Here is a 19,058-nt window from a genome sequence, read left to right as displayed (position 1 = left end):
AAGTATTTCTATACGTTTCTATTATCAAATATTTTATTTTTTTATTGTTTCATATCTGAAATACCACAGTAAGTTTTGAACAACAGGACACATTGATTGCATTTGTGTGTTTGTGTAAATAATTTATCTCTCTGCTGATTGATGTTGAAGGAAGACATATTGGTTGCTTTGGTAAGTATTTAGTATATAAAATGAAACTGTAAAAAGATTCTGGTTATATTTGCACAACATAATAGAGAGCTTTATATATCACTGTGGTAAATGGCAGCATTTATAACTCTGTACTTGTAGCTTTTATACATGCTCGTATCAAATATACGTGCTCGTAGATATGTCAGGGAAGATTTTTCAGCCAATAAAACTACTCAAATATGAAGAGCTTATAACTCCGGGCTTGTAGCTTTTTTATGCACTTGTATTTAATATAAGCACTTGTAGATTCTCCAGCAAATGCGATTGGTGGGATTTCAGATTGTTTTTGCATCTAATCCAATCAATTGCTCCAAATATAGTAGATCTATACCTTTTTAGATACTTTAAATTTTCTTATAATTTGTCTAACAAACTTAATGTTTTATAGCAAAATATTTTTATTTTTTGACTTTATTAATAGTAAAAGTAATAAAATAAGGCTCTTCTTTAACCTTCGCATATCTATAGCATTGCCTCTAACAAAGGGTACTAAAAAATATTAGATGAATAATAAAATAAGTATATAAAGAAGAAGACTATAATAATTTTAAATTAAATAAAATATAGTAAAAGTCTAATTAAAATTGTAAGATCAAGGTCTTTATAAGCTACTAGATATCGCTTTGGTCAGAAATAAAAAAGGGAGTTTCGTTTAACATTACAAGAGCTATAGCTATATATCATTCTATCTATAAAATATGTGTATGTGTGCTTATCTTGTAGGGCTTTGATAAAAGGTTTTGTGTTATAGAGTCTTCTTATAGATCTCTTGCTTAGTATTGTTATCATTCAAAAGCTATAAACTATAAATTAGTTAGTACTTCGTAAAGTCTCAAAGACTTGTCAACAATAGTAACAGTGAGAAGAAATAGAAAGAAAAAGACTTTACAAAATAAAAACACAAGTTCACATTAAAAAGAAATATTAGTAGATATGACTGTTTCTAGCATAAGTTCAGATTCAAGGTACAGAGTTCATAGGGTTTGTTTGACCCTCTAGTTGATTTTTCTTAAATCAAGCAAGTAGTTCTCTTTATTTGGAAATCAAGATGGTTTCCTGGGTGGACAACTAGACTTTCATCTGCAAAATATTTCTCTAGGGCCAAAATAGGATAGAGATATTCTAAACTTGGTAAGTGCTAGATGGTGTTCAAAAATCTGTCATTTCTTTCCAAAATGAGACAGCTTGTTTCAAATACTTGTAGATTTTTTTTTACAGTATACTCTTTATCTCAGAACAATTTGTTTATTTTCTTTTATTTTATTTCTTGCAATGATATCACAACAATAAAAATGATGATGATATTAGCTAAACACATCTTGATCAATAATGACAACAAGTATTATATAAGTATAACTATTATAGCATTTACTTTACAAGATCAATGATGAATGCTTAATTAACTATAGCATATTTAAACATCGTGTTACTATTCCAAAGTCTATTTACACTGATGTCATTATTTTAACCGGTAAAATATTCTGGCGTCAAAAATTAAAAAGATAATGTTATAGTAATAACATATTTATGGTTAAGCTATTATATATCTTTTTAAGAAATTAAATGGGTAAACATTGTGAAATGTATATATAATAGGAAATATAACTTTTATTCTTTTTATCTTTCTTAAAAAATAACAATTCAAAAATGTCTGATATTAACATCACACTCATAAACTCTGTCAGAAAAATTGAAATTGATATTGCCAAAATAAAGCAAATGGTACGCATGCTTCAAAATCAGTTTAGCAAACAATTTGCCCCAGCTGTCAGTGTGGAAGAACTTAATATAATGCAACAAAACATCATTGAGCAAAGTGATAAGATACATTTATTATATATCTATATATTTACTTGCCTTATTAATATGATGGTATACAACTTCCTTTTTGGTAGCTCTTGAACGCGTTGCCAAGTCTGTGAAAAGGTCTCAATTCACTGAGTATCCTGACCAGCTTGGCAAGCAAGTAATTGGTACAGGTGGCGATTTCAAAGGGAATGTTGTGAATGAGTATTGATTACTGCTGAATCTGAGAGTAAGACTGAAGGATAAAATAATATTCTCAGCTATTCCAGTCAAACAGATCTCCCTTTACAATATTATCTAATACACAGATCATCATACACATAATTGATTATTTATTATTATCACCATGACATGAGATATACAAATACATATACATTATATATATGGCATCATTATATTTCATCTACATATTTCTTTTATTATACAAATACTTAATTGAGAGACTACAACTACAACTATTTAATATTATGAAACATTACCCAAGTATCTGGGTCGGTATACTAAAATATTACCAATAGCATAAATGCTCTTCTTTACCAAAACTCTTGGACTGATCTGACTGGAGAAGTATCATATCAATTCGTCTTTCCGGATCTTTCCAGAAGAACAATACTCCTGGAAGATGACTCATCATGATAAAGATTACTTAAGCACACACTGAATTACAAATTAGAAAAACATATAAATATCAGTAGATAGTTCCGTGTAGAAAGAGGATCGAATTTTATCATTCTTTACTTTTCTTTTGAAATAAACAACCTACACAAGTTCTCACAAATTCTTTCATCTATATTATATTTTGCTTTATTTTCTCTCCACAACAGGGAAAAACAAAGCCCAGAAATATAATTTGTTGTTGCAGTTGCTTTATGAGCAGGAGTGAAAAGATTGTTGTAAAGAAACCTCAGAAGGGCAACTTTTGCCCCAATTAATACTTCTTTTAGACAACAATTTGTCTATAAAACTATTGCAGCTCAAGACGCTGAGTCACACAATCAAGCACAATCTCATTGACAAAGACTTTCCTGCTTTAAGTAAAGAATGGAAAGGTATCCTGGAAAAGCATCGGGAATACTATATGACGCAATTAGAGAGAATGGCAAAGGATAATGGCTTTGCTATCTACAAGTGCAAGAGCATGTGATGTGCCAAAAACCTTCTCCAAAGAAGCTTCAAAAGTGACAACCAGAAGCAAAAAAGAAGAATGGTAGAGAAGAACATTGTAAGTTTATTAATTAAAAGGTTTCATTTATATGTTTTAATAAAAGTTTAAAAAATTATAAGGCACAGCAAGATCTAAATGATTCTTTATTGTCTTCTGATAATATGTCAGAAATAGATGGTGGCAAGTCGCCTATTATGGTGGATATGCTGTAAGTTATCATAGTTTCTGCTGATTTGGTGCTGTCAATACAAAACTAATATAAACTTTTTACTTTTTTATAAAGGTCTTCTCTGGCAGAAATGAGTGTTCAGCCAGTACATAAGAGAAGCTGAAGATCGTAGAAGGTTTTGATTGATTCAAAATATTTCTTAGTATATTTTTAGTTTGGTTTTTATATTTATCTTTTATTTTCTTCTTTTCTCTTTCTTTCTCTTGTTTTTTTATTCTTTCTCTTTAAATAAAGATGTGTTGCCCTTTCTTATGTGATTGATATTTATATATTTATTAGCTTTGAAAACTAATATACAACATCTGCAGCATTATTACAATTAATTTTTGAATGAAGCACAATAGATTCTTTTTTTTTCAAAGAACAAAAAAAAACTAATAATACTCTTGTGCTACTATGTTATACTTGATAGATGTTATATTCTATGTAAGTATCTTGATATAATATACATCTCGTGTTAACAAAACAATGTTCATTCAGTTTTCAACTAGATTCAACTAGACTTTATATTATATGACTCAAATTTTTTTTGAGTTTTATTTGGTAATAATTTTGAGTGATACTCACTGCTTTTTTCACTTGTCTTATAGATATACTAACACTTTTTAATGACATATGCAGCTTACATATTAATAATATTTTCTATTATATATATTTTTAGAGCAAAAAAAATTCTTTGAAGCTATTAAGCATATTACATAAAGGTAAGCACTATATTATTATGTCTATTTATTTATTTTCTCTCTAACATTGATATATTTATAGAAACCGGTTAGAATTAAAGAAAGCTATCTAGTCTATATTGAAGTACTCAAAACACATGAAATGCTTTTGGGATAAAGGGTTTTTACTGCATACTCTACAGTAGCCATATAATACCATATTTTTTTGCAAGTTCAAATAGATGGGTTTTAAGTAGTATTACTATCATATAATAAAATATAAATTGAAGTAAAATCTTATTCAATTCAATTCATTCCAATTCATTTTAATTCAATTCAATAAATGATTCATTTAATATGGCAAATAAAAAGCGAAATGATATACTAGTATTGGATACAGTAGAGCAAAAAAAAGGGGGAGGGACATAAAAGAAAGCCAAAAATAAAAAAAACCAAAAAAAAACCAAAAAAAAAAATGAACCTCGGTCTTTTAAAAAAAAGTGGCAACTGTGCCTCTAATTGTGCTATACAGACTCATATTTGCCATCTTTTATTATGTAAAAAATGGCAGTTATGCTACCAAAGTGGTAATATGTTGCCACTTTTTTAGCCATAGTGCAAGAAACTAATATTTTATGTTGCAAGATGGTATAGACCACAATGAGAAGAAAACAAGAAAAAGATACTGAAACTAAATGAATTATTTATTGAGTTGAGTTTGCTTCTCTTTTTATAGTCAACAAGATTTTAAGTTGATAATAGAAGTTCGGAAAAATAAAGATAGTAAAAATAGAATGATGAATAATTAATACTGCAAGGATAAAATATATGAGTAAAAATATGATAAAAATATAATAATAAAGATACTGATGTTGCGCGAAGATGTCGGCAAGATGAATTATGTGCATTATAGAAGAGAAATGTTACTAGCATGGGGAACCATGATTTCGAATGAGTACAATGTAAACAAATATATTAACAATAGAAAAGGAAAAAATATTGTATATAGAAGGAACAGGGAATGGAAACGAGATTTTTCCTGTGCATGGAAAAATTCTCCTCTTACCACCGAGGGCACAGCACCACATCAACAAACCATTGATGTCAGCCTGTCATAACCGGGACGACACGTCACAACAAACTGCTGGACAAACCCACTGAGCAGACTGACCTTCTGGTACCGGACACCACGACATAGCTAAATGCCATAGTAATTTACCGCACACATCACTCCATACATATGGAGAGATGGCCGAGTTGGTCTAAGGCGTCACGTTAAGGCCGTGATCTCTTCGGAGGCGTGGGTTCGAATCCCACTCTCTTCATTTTTTGAAAGTGCCCAGCACAAGTGCTGGGGATTATTTTTGTCATTCCTGATCTAGACTATCTTCCAATTCACTGTAAACGTAGCCGAATTGGTCAAGCTTTAATAACACAGGAGTAAGCAAATAAGAGAGAGGATAAAAAGATGATTTTTATTATTTTGCTTTAGGTTATCTTATATACTTTTTGAAATGATTATTCATCTTTGACTACACTCAAGTAGTGTCTAGTAATATTATAAATTATTATAAGTTGGTTACAAATTTCTAAAATTACAAACTGATGAATAATCATTCTAATTTCTGCTTATTTTATAAGAACAAGTCACTAGAACTTGTATCACCAAAATTAAGCATGACATTTTGATGAATCCATAAAATCTGAAGATAGTTAATCGCAGTACTTATTTATGTGCAGTATCTTGTCAGAGTTGACATTGTAGATAGAAATCCTTAAGTCAGGTATCTAATTGGTTATTTCTTTTAACATATGCCCTCAATGTTATACCTATTGGTCCTCTTTTTTGTTAACTAAGACATATTATATTGCTTTCTATAAATGTAAAACAAATATGTCTTGGGTAAAATAATTAGATTAGATAGTTTCACTTTTAAGAAATCTATATAAATACTCCAAGATTTATGTCAATAAAAAGAATTCAATTCTCTATATTCCTATCTGTTCCTATTTATTCACAACGTCCTAGTTGGTAGTGATCTATTATCAAAACTTATACAAGTTAAAATAATAGAAAGATATACCCAGTCAAAACTTGACAATCTGATTCTTGAGACTCACACAAAACTCAGATATTTTTTAGTGGTTTTTTAAAATTTGGCAGTGTTTTTTGAAAAAAAGAAAGATATTAGTGATCTTAGTGCATTTTAAAAAAAATCAAATAAATTGCTTTATAAGAAAATTTAAGCTATTTTTTCAAGTTATAATCTTAAATAAAGTATAACCAGACAAGAGAAATTTGAAAAAAGAAGTCTCTTATTTTTCAAATTTTGCTTGCTAAGAAGTATGTTTTTTCAAATTTGCAATCAATTATATTCTTTTAATTTTTGTACTAAACTGCCTTTAAAAAATACTTGTAGAAAGAAATGAAATTATTTAATATTACTGCTTATAATTTTACTCATATTATATGTCTAATGATATATATAGACAGATTTGAAAATTTGAGTAATTCAATCTGGTATGACAAAGACAAGTAGTACCCAAAATTTGAAAAATATTTGAAAAGTCTAAATGTACTAAGGTTGCTATTATTTTTTTGCTTACATATAAAAGTCATCAAAATACCATGGAAATTATCATGAAATATTATCTATCAAACTCATATAAAATGCAAGCCCAGATACATCTAATAAAAAATTGCTTTTGGCTTTTGATTACCCATTATAGCTTATATTTATTTTTATATTTATTTTAGATGTTACACTACAATATATTAGGAAGAGAAGTATGAATTCTTACACTGCAAAAATCACTCATTTTTATCTGTGGCCAAATAGAAAACTATCTAGTGAAAATTTGAAAAAATCCACCTCAATTGACTTTATTTTATTTTATTGGCAATGATAATCATAATAGTTTTCATTGGTTGTTGATTCGATTGCACCTTTTTACAATTTTTTTTTACTATAAAAAGAATTAAGTAAAATATGTTTCTGAGACTTTTTCTATTATTGTTAATTTTTCCAAACCTAAAAGCTTAATAATATGTCTATCTCCAACAACAACCAAAAGAAATGCAAATGCTCAGTTTGTGCAATCCATTACAAAGGATTTGTTATGGTATCTCCTCAGACATTCTGAAGACATGTTGACAATAATAAAATTTGACTCTTTGCTGCTCCTTTTTCTTGTAAGCCAAAAGTTATAATAATAGTAATAATAGTAATAAAAAGTAATAAAAAGTAAAGAGTAAAGAGTAAAAAGTTTGATGTCTGATCAAAAAGATTTTTTTTTGATTTTTTATTACAGTATTGCAAACAGAAGAAGAGCCCATAGTAAATGACATTGACATAGACATTGACATGGACATTGATGTTAACAATGTCAAAGATCAAATTGAATGTATGTATATACTTTTATTAAATCTTTAAAATAATTGTTGTGGTGGTTGAAGTTGAAGAAGTTTTTAAGAGGAAGAATTAAAGATTTGAAATTAGGAACGAAGATTTGTGAGAACTTGTGTAGGTTTTGTTTATTGAGAAAGATTTTGTATCAAAGTTTGACCAGGTTTCTACACTGAACTACTACTGCTATTTATATTGTTTTGGATTGGGAAAATTATATGACTGGGGTCAGGTAATCGATCCTATCTGAGCCTTAATCAGAGCAACATGATCTTGGGATAATTAATGTATGATTAATTATATAAATGTGTGTAGCCCCAATGAAGTATTAACATCGAAAGTAAATGTGTTTATGAGTTATAATTATGCTTATAATAATTCACTGATGTATCCCATATTATGGTGATATCATCATATGAAATATAATCACTATCATGCATGCTAAACCTGTGTGTTAAATAATAAAGTAATCGGTAGACACCTTTGACTGGAATAGCTGAGGCCTTATATTATTTCCTTCAGACTTATTCTCAATTACAGCAGTAGTCAATACTCCTTTACAACAGCTGAATTGCCTTTGAAGCTCGCGCAATGTTTGCTTGATTTCAGCAAGATCAACCTCAATCTTTTGAATTGAGTTGAGGAGAGTTGTGTTAATATCAGACATGTTTAAGTTTTTTTTAGCTATAAGCAGTGAGTTGAAAAGAAAAGGTGATAGTTTAGACAAGTAGAATAAGAGCGATTTGAGTTTGAGAAAGGCAACGATTTATTACAAGCAATTGATAGCTATTTATATGAAAAAGATACAGACAGATATACAAACAAAACATATAAAAGAAGGGATGCTTATGCACTTGTATGCACCTGTCTGCACCTGTCTGCAGTAGCTCATGTGAATATGATACAGTCTTTTTGTGTCGACACAACAAAACTATAAGAAATATAAAGATAAAATGAATTAGACTTTAAATCAATATTATATGTATAAATTTTCATACTTTGCACCGTCTACATATTAAACGTTTTAAAGTATATGATATAATAATATCACTCTATACATATTGCAGATATAGCATGAAGTTTGGTTAAAGTTCTTGATGACAAAACCCTGTACCAGTTAAAATTATAACTTTAAATATACTCTACAGTAGCTATATAACATCTGAACATCATATAGTTAATTAGCCCTTTTTTATCAACATTAAAGTAAATGTAATGATACTCAAGTCCATATCATACTTATTATCATTATCGACTAAAATGCGTTTTGATTGATGCTGTCATCAAAGATAAAAATAATTTTAACTGGCATTACTATTATTTACCAAGGGGCATTTTTGATTGAAACTGTATATTTTTGAAAAAGATGTGCTTTAACTCACATTGGCACTTTCAATTAACATCTCTTTTGATCAGTAGTGCTTATCTTGATGATGTCAGTAAAAGAGTATCAAACTATAGCCCTCATTATCTATATCTATTTCTTTAAGTTTTATACATAAACAAGAAAACAATGCGTAAATCTTAGGGGACAGGGGGTTTTTGGATGATGGGGACAGGGTGTTACACAAGCTTATAGTGAGTAGTCTGGCAGATAATTAGAGGCGTGACTACTTTTAACTTGTCCGGCAGACATCCATCGTTTCTGTGTGTAACACCCTGTCCCCATCCAGTATAATCACTTGTCTTTATTCACTAAGAAAAATCATGCAAAAGTGGAAGAACATTTGTCCGTAACTTTTCATTTTCATTTTTATTTATTTTTAAAAAATTCATAACTCGTTCAAAAAAATAGATAGAAATATGAGAGTAAGATGGTTGGTTTCGTTGATTTTTTTTGCATAAAGTGAGTATTTGTTTGTTTTGTAATATTTTTTGAATCACGTTTAATGAGTGAATTACAAAAGTTCTGTACATTTCATTTGTGAAAGATTGAACAAAAAAACAACAATTTGAAAATATTAGTAAAAATCACTTGCAAATGCTTTATATCAATAGAAAATAGTAAAAAATCGTTTCAGTAAAAGTTTTAGACCATATTATTATGTAGAAAAGATATTTATTAGCAAAAACAATCTATCTCAAATGGTTAAAAACGTGAAAAAAAGTGTATATTTTGCTTGTTTATTCAACCAAAACATAATAAATTAACTTCAAATTTTGGATATAGAGATGTACGTATTTTTTCAGCAATACGGCAAAATATCCAAGCTTTAGCGTTCGAATTAAGACAGAAATCTATCAAAAGCTATGCGTCGTTTCTGTTTTACATCTTTTATGGTAAAATTCACGTCTGTGATTGGATGAAGATCTTAATCAGATTGCTTATAAATGCACAGACTTTGTACTCCAAAAAATAAAAGCCAATTATATAGTCTTCCAATTAGTTGGATGCCAATAATATTCGTATCTGGGTTTTACATGTAACATTAAAATTAAAGACAGACTGGGTGCAATTGTGTTTGTTAAAAAATTAAAGAAAAAAATAGGAGTAAAGTATATTAAAAGATAGAAAGATAGATAAGTTATATATGTGTGAGGTCAATAATATCGGAAGAATTTACGGGAGAATTTGTAGGAGATTTAGTGGCAGTAGTAGTAATTGTAGTAGTTGTAGTAGTGGAGGGTAAAAGATAAGACTTGTTCTTTGGGAACTGACCCCAATGATTCCAACTTGTGGAAAAGCAGTCAATGATACTCCCTCTACGGATAGCATCAAAATACAGCGCATTTACCTTAGGCCAGGACCGATGTACATGAGGCTTCACTTTAATTGTTGTCCAGTGGCACCCATGTACATGGTGCAAGACCATCGGCAATGGCTTTCTTTTGAGAGGCTTCCGATCATGGAGGGGAAGGAAAGTTACAGGCAAGACGCTCCGATCGTCCGAGTACACACAAACAGGCTCATTATAGGTGTCAGCTATTATCTGAGCACAGTCTGGTGCAGAGAACCACATAGAGGAAGGGCAAGATGGGATATTTTCCCCAAGAGCAGGGTCAATCTCGGAGCCAAAGGCAATGACCTCTGTCACTTCAGCAACATCCATGCCAAAGTTGTGCTCGTAAAGTTTACCGTGGGTTGCCATCGTGGCCAACATCTTCTTCACCAAAGGAAACTGATCCTCTCCACCCTCTTTCAGGTGTGAAAATACACGGAAACCGCACCAACCATCGGACTTGGGGTTAAACGTCAACAAAATGGTGGCTTAGTCGATTTGAGCAGGCAGAGCAAAGTCATGCACATTTTTGTTTTGTTTTTTTCGGACTAGGCAAATCGTATCAGTAGTTGTCTTGGAGATGTTTAGGTTTTTTAATTCCAGAGGAATATTTTTCAGCTAAGAAGAAACAAAAAACAATGTAACATTTAGCATTTAATTTTAGTAAAATATCTTATCGGTTACCTTCTTCGAGAGGCTCTTGCTTTTTAGCGAAATTGGTTGTTTTAGCTATAGAGAAAACATGCAATGTGTGAGCAAACCATACAAAATATTTTGTGATTCATTTATAAGTTATCAAAAATTACCTTCTTCGAGAGGCTCTTGTTTTTCAGCGAATTGGGTTTCTTTTTTTATTTCTTTTATGACTAGAAATAGTAAGCATTAGATATTACATTGTAATTTCACAAAAAAAACAATTATAAATTACTTTTTTTGAGAGGCTCTTCCTCTAAGAACTCCTTCATCACTTCTTTAAGTCCTTCTTTCAAAATACTTCTGATATCATTCTAAAGAAATAAAGAATAAATATGTATTAGATTGTGAAATCATGTTTGTGTATGTTGCATGTTTACTTTGTTCTTTTGCACAAGGAGATGTCTGTGCTTGTGACGGACAAAGTCCTTTGGGAGAGCAGTTTTCCTTTTGACGTGCTTAGGTCTTCCAGGAGCTTTGACCTCACTTGCCAAAGGAAATACAACATTTGGATGGTCAATTATTTCACCAGCATTGTCAACAAGTTCATCAACCATTGCCATAAGATTCTGGACTTGTTAATTCCCTTCACACTGACGAAACAATTGTTCAAGCTTTGTTATACATTTCACCCACGGGGCAGGCTTTTCAACGTCGATTTTCTGTAGAGAAACGTCACATTCCAGTTGCTTCAAACGTTCACCCAAAGAAGAAGACAGAATCCATCTTTCAGGAATGTCTGATAATAGCAACATACGATCTCTTGGCAGATCATGGCGACAAGGAAGACCAAACACCACTTTTACTCTGCAATTGCAAAGCTCACCAGGTACAACCTCTTCTAGAAGCTCAGCACGGATGGTGATCAAACCAATTCTGGAGACGTGGTGAATCAATCCACGGAGGCGAGGTTCATGGTATATTCTGGCATCTGTGATAGTTGCCTCATTCAACTCAAGGTCCTGATAGTCGCCCTCGAACTGGAGAAGATAGGAGCAAATTTGCTCAAATGAAGAGTTCAATGACTGAAGAGCCGAGATTTTTCTTTTCAGAGCATTATGGCCACTCTCGACACGTTGTGTTGTCACACAGTCAAAATGTTTTAATTGACTAGTGAGGTAGCCAGCCCACTTTTCCTTGCACGGCATCCACTCATCTTCAAAGTACTTTTCTAGAGTTCTTTTTTCTACAACCTTCGTAGAATCATCATCATTGTCTTCTAGCTGCTCTTTACTTTGGAAATCTTTCCGAGATGCCAGCGATTTGAAAAGCTCAAGATTTTCATCAAAGACATCGCATTTATCTCCGAAGATCATTTTGTTGACTAAATGTGTGCACAACTCTTTTTCTTTTCCTGGCTTCATTGTTTTTTTTTGCCATTTTAGCAATGTTGTTGATCATATGCCAACCACACAGAAGCTTCTTGGCCAAGGGGAACTCGGAATCAAGCGCATTCATCAATGCTTTACATTTGTCTGTAACAAATATAGGGGCTTTATCAACCCCCTCCAAAACAATTGCTTTCAGAGACTTCACAAACCAAACATAGCTCTTCTCTGTCTCATCGGCTACCCATGCAAAGGCCACAGGAAAGCTCTTCAACCTTTCTCCACCTAGGTTACTGACACCCTCTACGCAAACCAATGGCATCTTCGCGCAGTTTGTCTTGTATGTAGCATCCACAATAAAGACATCGGGGAAACGTCGAGCTCTCTTGATCATTATATCGTTCGTAAAAAATATATGAGTGAGTCTATTTCTCTCATTAAACTCGTAGAGAACGGAAAATCCCTTTGCTTCCATTGTTCTGATGAGCTCAGTAGCGCCATGGGCAGACTCCTCATCACCACGAGTAGCACTGTACTTGAGATTGTTGATATCGCTGATCCTCAGCTTTCTCATTCCTGTCACCTTGTCACTTGTTGCCTTCTGAACATCACGGGACTTGGCGTGATTCTCCAACATTTTCTTTGCAATAGTGGCATCTTCAGCAGTCAAAAGAGACATTCTTCCTTGGTGAGAAGAAGCCAAATTCTCAGGGGTGACAGGGTGGTTGTGGCAATGTTCGTTTTCCCCATAGGCGGGCAAAGGAAGATATCTTTCGCTCTTCTTCTTATAAGAAAATCTTAAGAGATAGGGGCATCCAGTAAGAGAAGAGTTGGGCGTCTTCTTTCTTTTCTCATCACTTATATTGCGCTTGTCACGATAAACACCAGCCTTTGAACAAGCAATGTGAAGAATAGGGAATTTTCCGTCCTTAATCTTAACGGTGAAGTTATTAGAAAGGGCGTAATCGTTTACGGCTTGAAGAACACTCTGCTTGTCAGGATAACCATTCTCGGGGAATGAGAGAGTTGTTTTAAGCGAGTACATCTTCTCAATAGGGGTATTGAAGTTGGTGTTCATATTTAATAAAAGAGCACTGTAGTTATATAAGTATTTTTATTGATTCATGTATGCAATGTACGCAATGTATGCAATGTATGCAATGTACATAACGTAAAAAAGGCATCATATCTTGTTATTTGGAAATATTATTTTTTATTCTTACAACTAAATGTTAATGACTTTAAGAAAGGGGGTGTTTTTATTTTTCCCGGGAAATTGGAATGATCTAAAGATGGGGACAGGGGTGTGCTTATAACGATGGAGCAAGGTGTGCTTATAAATGATGGGGACAAGGGTGTGCTTATAAAGAATGGGGACAGGGGGTTCTTCAAGACACTTTATAGCCGGGCCTCGGACTCGCAGTCACCTTAAATTGTGCGGTGCCGTTACCCCCCGTCCCCATAGCCAAAAACCCCCCGTCCCCTAAGATCGCTGAAAACAATGCTATTAGCTAAATATATATTCACTATCTCAAAAATACTATTAGTATAACACAGATAATATAAACATGTCTTTTCTACCAATGTGTTTAGACAGTACTACTTTTTTTAACTGTTAATTATTAGAAGGCTGTTTTTCTTTGCCTTTGATATTAGAGAGTAATTGATAATTTATTTAAAAAAAACATAAATTATTTGGTCGTTAATTATTCTAAATATACATATACCTCTTTATAAAGCCCAAAGAATATCTAATCGCTCACAAGTAAAGAGTACGTGTCTGTTTCACCAGTGCTCTTTTAATGGTACCCCCTTGTTAACCAAGAAGTATTTTAACTTACATTATAATTATTAATGAAGAAGAATCTTTCCAATCACGGGAATTATTTACTGACAGATGTTTCATCTAGCATTGACATTACTGTAATCATTGCTATATCATCACTATGAGAGAGAAAAAGGAAAAGAGCTGCAAGCATTTTGGTTAAAAAATAAAGAGTATATAAAAATGTCTTTTACATTTAATGAATAGTACCAAAATCCTCTTTGCAGTTTTATTTTATATATTACATATGTACCAACCCAACTAATATGTCTTCTTCCAACGCCAGCCAGCAGAGAGATAGAATATCTACACAGCAATACCAATGTGATCAATGTGTCTTGTTTTTTGATAACTACCAGAAGCTGCAAGACCACAAGAGAATTCACAGAGAAGATTCAGCAACAATGACTGAAATTGACCAGTCTATTCTAGATGATGTTGACATGTACTATGACGAAAATAATACTAGTAATGAAAATGAATCTGTTAGCAATTCAGGTAATGAAAAGAGCTGTAATTGTATTATTTATTTTCCAATTACTAAATAATGTGTTACAGAATATACTATAGAGTCTATGAAGCTTGATAATACTATTTCATATAAGTGCGCATGTAATTTTGAGAACAGTGAGGGTGAAGCTCACATTTACGACAGCAGTGAATCAGTACAAATACTTTTACTAAGGCCGAGTTGATGAGTATTTATCTGTCTCAATTGATGCTACAGCATAGAATTGCTAGAGCAGCATATAGAGACATTGTTCAATTTATAAACTGTCATCCAAGACCATGACAATATAATGATGGGTAAAATATTATATTTTCTGTTACCTTGTACTTTAATTCCGGATCACTAACATATAGTGATATCATTTTTTTAGAACCTGGGGCTAAGATCAGTCATGGCAAAACTGTTGATGCTTTGCTCAAGTCAAAGTCAAGTGTCAAGGGCCATGAGTATGATGCCTGCTCTAGTGGTTGTCGATTGTATGACATTAATGACGACCAGGAATCTTGTGTTGACTGTGGCAAACCGCAATACAAGACTGATCCTGATCAAAGTCAGACACCAGCCACCAGTATGAAACTTATGTCAGTTGGGGATATGCTTTCTCAAATGTTGGCAGATCCAGCCACAAGAGAACTCCTCTGTTACAGAGCAAACCAGGAATCTGTGGCTGGTCAGCTAACCGACATTTTTGATAGTGACAATTACAAGCAGTTGGTGCAGCAGGGCCTGTTCTCCAATCCCAATGATATTGCCATTAGGCTTTATACCAATGGGTTTGTCAATCAAAAGAAAGGCAAAAACTCATATACCATCATCTATTGCATAATATTTAACCTAGACCCATCCATCAGATAATTAATTAATTTATTACTATTTATTATTATTATTATATTTTTTTTTAAAAAAAGTTACTAATAAAATACTTAGATATACCAACAAATGCCTTTTGCAACTGGCAATCTTGCCTGGCCCCAAGAAGCCAACTCATTTGGACTCCTTTCTTATATCCATCATTAATGAATTGTGAGATCTTGAGGCACATGACTTGGTTGTCAAGCACAATGGAGTGGAGCTTTGCAGATCCAAGGTCTATCTGCTGCTTGCTTCTGACGATATTCCAGCTGTAGCTGATATGGCCCACATTGGTTCCCATACAAGTTTATTTGGTTGCTGTTTTTGTGAGACCAAAGGCAAATGCCCTACTAACAGATGGCATGGCATGTACTTTGATGACATTTCCGCCCAGTTAAGACCTTTGGAAGACTTCAAAGTAGGCAATCCTGTAAGTATACAAATGTTCAATTAGCCATCTTTTTTTCATACTAAATAACTGCTTGTAATAGTCGAAGAACATATACCAGCTGAGCATATATACCCAACTCTCAACCTTCTCTAGATCATCATTTTTTGCATTAGATGAACTTCATTTAATTGCAAGAGGGATTAAAAAGCTTGTGTATGACCTGATTACCATCACCTTCACAAAGGAAATCAAATTTTATTATACCCATCCAGACAATACCCTCAATACCACCGAATACCCTTTTCATATACCAAGAGCAGACCTTGTAACAATTGGAAACTGTATCACCAGCTCATGAATATATATACCCACCTCATTTCAAGGCAGATTTGACAACGTATTTGCCAAGATCGATGGTACTTGTGCAGTTGACTGGCTTGACTTTCTCTTATACCTTGTTCCCACTTTGGTCGTGTCTTATTTACCAAATAGGGCTGTCAAAACAGCTCTATTATCTCTTGTGAAAGGCTGTGCGCTTGCCTTGCAATGGACGTTGACATCAGAATTGCTTGATGAGATAGAGTCATAAGTTATTATATGTCTCATATATTATCATTACAAATAGCTGATTGTTACCATTTTTTAAATATTAATAATAGATACTTCAAGCACTGGCACTCATTTTTATACCAACAAGTCCAGAATAATATCCTGTCTTGTAGTGTTTTCTAACCAGTGCAACATTATCTGGTCCATATACCCTATATCATCAAGCAGCAAGGCCCCCTGCGATGCTACTCCACTCACTCAATGGAGAGAGTAATTGGCGTCTTCTTGAAATTGATAAAGTCCAAATCAAAGGGTGGCCAAAACGCCAGTTTTCTTGTTGAGCAATTTGTGATTCACAATTATACCAGCATGGCAATCAGCATCTGTGATGAAGTCAACCTCATTTGGCCAAAGCCATATGGAAGAGAGAGCTACATGGACCTTCCTAATGATCCTAGTAGTGCGCAGTTGTGGGAGTCATTTCATCAGTTTATTAATTTGAATGATGACTTGGTGGAAGGTGTAGGCGGCCCTAGTGTGAAGGATGTCTTAACTAGATACTATTAACAAACTTTGGGTTTGATGATTTCTGATATTGGTGATTTTTACGATTGTTGTTGCTGGTTGTTTATGGATGAATTTGACCATGTATTCATCTTGCATGTATTGACAAAGAAGAAATGAAAGAAGCTGTGATAATCATTACATGATGTTTATCTGTTCTTACAGAAAGTAAGTATATCATTTTTCAATATAAAATCAAAAGTTACTTACATTATATTTCTTTCTTTACTTTAGCAACCATAACATAATTGTTTATAGCTGGCTCGTTGGTGCGGTGATATTCTTCTTCCAGCATGAGGATTCACTTGGCTCTCTTTGTTTCCTTGCTTTTGTTGAAATAATAAAGGAACATGACATGGCTGCCCATGACTCATCTGTACCAATTGTCAAACAGTGGTCACAAAACAGCTCAACAGGTCGCCAAACACAACCTACATATGCAGTAATAAGTGTCAATGATATTTGTCATCAAGTTGGCCTTATACAATACCCACCAAATGGAAATAAGTTCTACGTAATTGCATCTTATTATGTTTTCAACAATAATATGCACATTACAAAGGGCAACCTTTCTATTTTATAACTTTTTTTTATTTTTTATCTTTTATATGGTCTATATACCCTATATTTTTTATGATTTCTATATCTCCCATGTATTCTATATTATTATTTTTATTTTCTATATATCTTATGTTTTTTCTTATTTCCTATATACTCTATGTTTTCTATTTTTTTATTTCTCTATATGCCCTATCTTTTTTTATTCTCTACATATCTTATATTTTTTTTTATTCTCTACATGTTCTACATGCCATTATGCAATTTAAATTAAAATAAAATTGTTAAGTGAACAAGAAGAGAGATATATCTTTTTTAAAAAAAAGTCTTGATTTAAAAAAAAATAATGACAGTTATGTTTCCGTTTCGTTCACACATTCCATAAAAAGTTAATCCAAATAAAACTGGACATCTTTAATATTAAATAAAACATACATTTCAATACTTAAAGTGGTTATTACAACTTACAAACACTTTCTAGACTATTCAAGACATCGTACAGCAACAAAAAAACAGATTTCATGCTTCTTTTTTAAAATGTTGCTAATGATATTGCCATTTTACCAAAAATTGCAGAGAAATTATTGGCTTTTAACCAGAAAAATGGCAGTTATGTACCTATTTTGGGCACAGCTGCCACTCCTATAGCCATAGTGACAACTATAATTATTTAATATTATAAAACATTACCCGAGTATCTGGGTTGGAATACTAAAATATTAGCAATAGTATAAATGCTATTTTTTATCAAAACTCTTGGACTGATCTGACTGGAGAAGTATTATATCAATTAATCTTTCTGAATCTTTCCAAAAGAACAATACTCCTGGAAGATGACTCATCATGTTAAAGATTACTTAAGCACACACTGAATTATAAATTAGAAAAACATATAAATATTAGTAGATAGTTCTGTGTAGAAAAACAATTAAATTTTATTATTCTTGACTTTTCTTTTGAAATAAACAATTTATACAAGTTCTCACAAATTCTTTTGTCTATATTATATTTTACTTTATTTTCTCTTCATAACAATATGATATACTCAAACAGTTATTATTAATAGATAATAATTTAGAGATAGATATAAAAAGAGTAATATATTGGAAATATAAAACTATATATATACTTATAAATAATTTGACTATGAAGAAAAATATTATCATATAATATACTATTATTTAATTTTAGAAATAACAATAAAAGAAAAATAAAGTTTATACTCGGTAAGTTTTTAAATAGAACGTTTATTTTTATGATACTAAAAATGCTACTGCTGCAGACATTTTTTTAAAAATCATTTTCAAAAATATACTTAAATCAGAAAAAAAACTAAATTTAATATTACAGCTACAGATGCTCTTACCATTTTGAATGGCACATATAATTAGTTTATGTATTTTTCCATTTATATGTTTTACATGGGACATAGTCAATTGCGCCCGTTTAGCTCAGTGGTAGTAGCGCTTGTCTTGTAAACAAGAGGTCGGTTGTTCAATCCAGCCATCGGGCATATTCTTTTGTCATTTTGTCACGCTGTCGTTTTTGATCTGAGTGTCGTTTCCAATCTGGGTTGGTCTTCCTTTGTCGGACATTATTTTGATGA

At 32.2% G+C, this 19,058-nt stretch overlaps 6 protein-coding genes and 2 non-coding genes across 8 annotated transcripts; 7 read left to right on the top strand and 1 right to left on the bottom strand.

Moving 5' to 3' along the window:
- Positions 1-1,839: 1,839 nt before the first annotated feature.
- On the top strand, positions 1,840-3,495 carry PHYBLDRAFT_151726 (hypothetical protein; the record flags this gene model as incomplete). The annotated part of the gene is made up of 5 exons (XM_018432733.1): positions 1,840-2,008; positions 2,088-2,165; positions 2,943-3,138; positions 3,267-3,371; positions 3,447-3,495. 5 exons carry the CDS (start codon positions 1,840-1,842, stop codon positions 3,493-3,495), a joined length of 597 nt encoding a protein of 198 aa, XP_018285165.1.
- A 1,801-nt stretch (positions 3,496-5,296) lies between these two features.
- Positions 5,297-5,379, top strand: PHYBLDRAFT_t258. The gene has a single exon. It is a non-coding gene; the product is annotated as a tRNA-Leu (tRNA).
- Positions 5,380-8,827: 3,448 nt separating this feature from the next.
- On the top strand, positions 8,828-9,821 carry PHYBLDRAFT_67258 (hypothetical protein; the record flags this gene model as incomplete). The annotated part of the gene is made up of 4 exons (XM_018441764.1): positions 8,828-8,900; positions 8,990-9,039; positions 9,261-9,307; positions 9,632-9,821. The coding sequence occupies 4 exons, from the start codon at positions 8,828-8,830 to the stop codon at positions 9,819-9,821; spliced, it is 360 nt and encodes a 119-aa protein (XP_018285164.1).
- A 165-nt stretch (positions 9,822-9,986) lies between these two features.
- On the bottom strand, positions 9,987-11,437 carry PHYBLDRAFT_174507 (hypothetical protein; the record flags this gene model as incomplete). The annotated part of the gene is made up of 5 exons (XM_018437270.1): positions 9,987-10,669; positions 10,866-10,910; positions 10,988-11,047; positions 11,110-11,188; positions 11,255-11,437. 5 exons carry the CDS (start codon positions 11,435-11,437, stop codon positions 9,987-9,989), a joined length of 1,050 nt encoding a protein of 349 aa, XP_018285163.1.
- Positions 11,438-14,293: 2,856 nt separating this feature from the next.
- On the top strand, positions 14,294-15,393 carry PHYBLDRAFT_174506 (C2H2-type zinc finger transcription factor; the record flags this gene model as incomplete). Its single annotated transcript, XM_018437269.1, has 3 exons — positions 14,294-14,525; positions 14,586-14,660; positions 14,909-15,393. The coding sequence occupies 3 exons, from the start codon at positions 14,294-14,296 to the stop codon at positions 15,391-15,393; spliced, it is 792 nt and encodes a 263-aa protein (XP_018285162.1).
- A 364-nt stretch (positions 15,394-15,757) lies between these two features.
- PHYBLDRAFT_174505 (hypothetical protein) lies at positions 15,758-16,370 on the top strand (the record flags this gene model as incomplete). Its single annotated transcript, XM_018437268.1, has 3 exons — positions 15,758-15,820; positions 15,882-16,122; positions 16,165-16,370. 3 exons carry the CDS (start codon positions 15,758-15,760, stop codon positions 16,368-16,370), a joined length of 510 nt encoding a protein of 169 aa, XP_018285161.1.
- Positions 16,371-16,591: 221 nt separating this feature from the next.
- PHYBLDRAFT_174504 (hypothetical protein) lies at positions 16,592-17,477 on the top strand (the record flags this gene model as incomplete). Its single annotated transcript, XM_018437267.1, has 3 exons — positions 16,592-16,867; positions 17,060-17,062; positions 17,241-17,477. The coding sequence occupies 3 exons, from the start codon at positions 16,592-16,594 to the stop codon at positions 17,475-17,477; spliced, it is 516 nt and encodes a 171-aa protein (XP_018285160.1).
- A 1,415-nt stretch (positions 17,478-18,892) lies between these two features.
- PHYBLDRAFT_t259 lies at positions 18,893-18,965 on the top strand. The gene has a single exon. It is a non-coding gene; the product is annotated as a tRNA-Thr (tRNA).
- Positions 18,966-19,058: the final 93 nt, after the last annotated feature.

Source organism: Phycomyces blakesleeanus, assembly GCF_001638985.1.
Source record: "Phycomyces blakesleeanus NRRL 1555(-) unplaced genomic scaffold PHYBLscaffold_31, whole genome shotgun sequence".
Classification (NCBI taxonomy): domain Eukaryota; kingdom Fungi; phylum Mucoromycota; class Mucoromycetes; order Mucorales; family Phycomycetaceae; genus Phycomyces; species Phycomyces blakesleeanus.
This window is presented reverse-complemented; position numbering and strand designations above follow the sequence as displayed.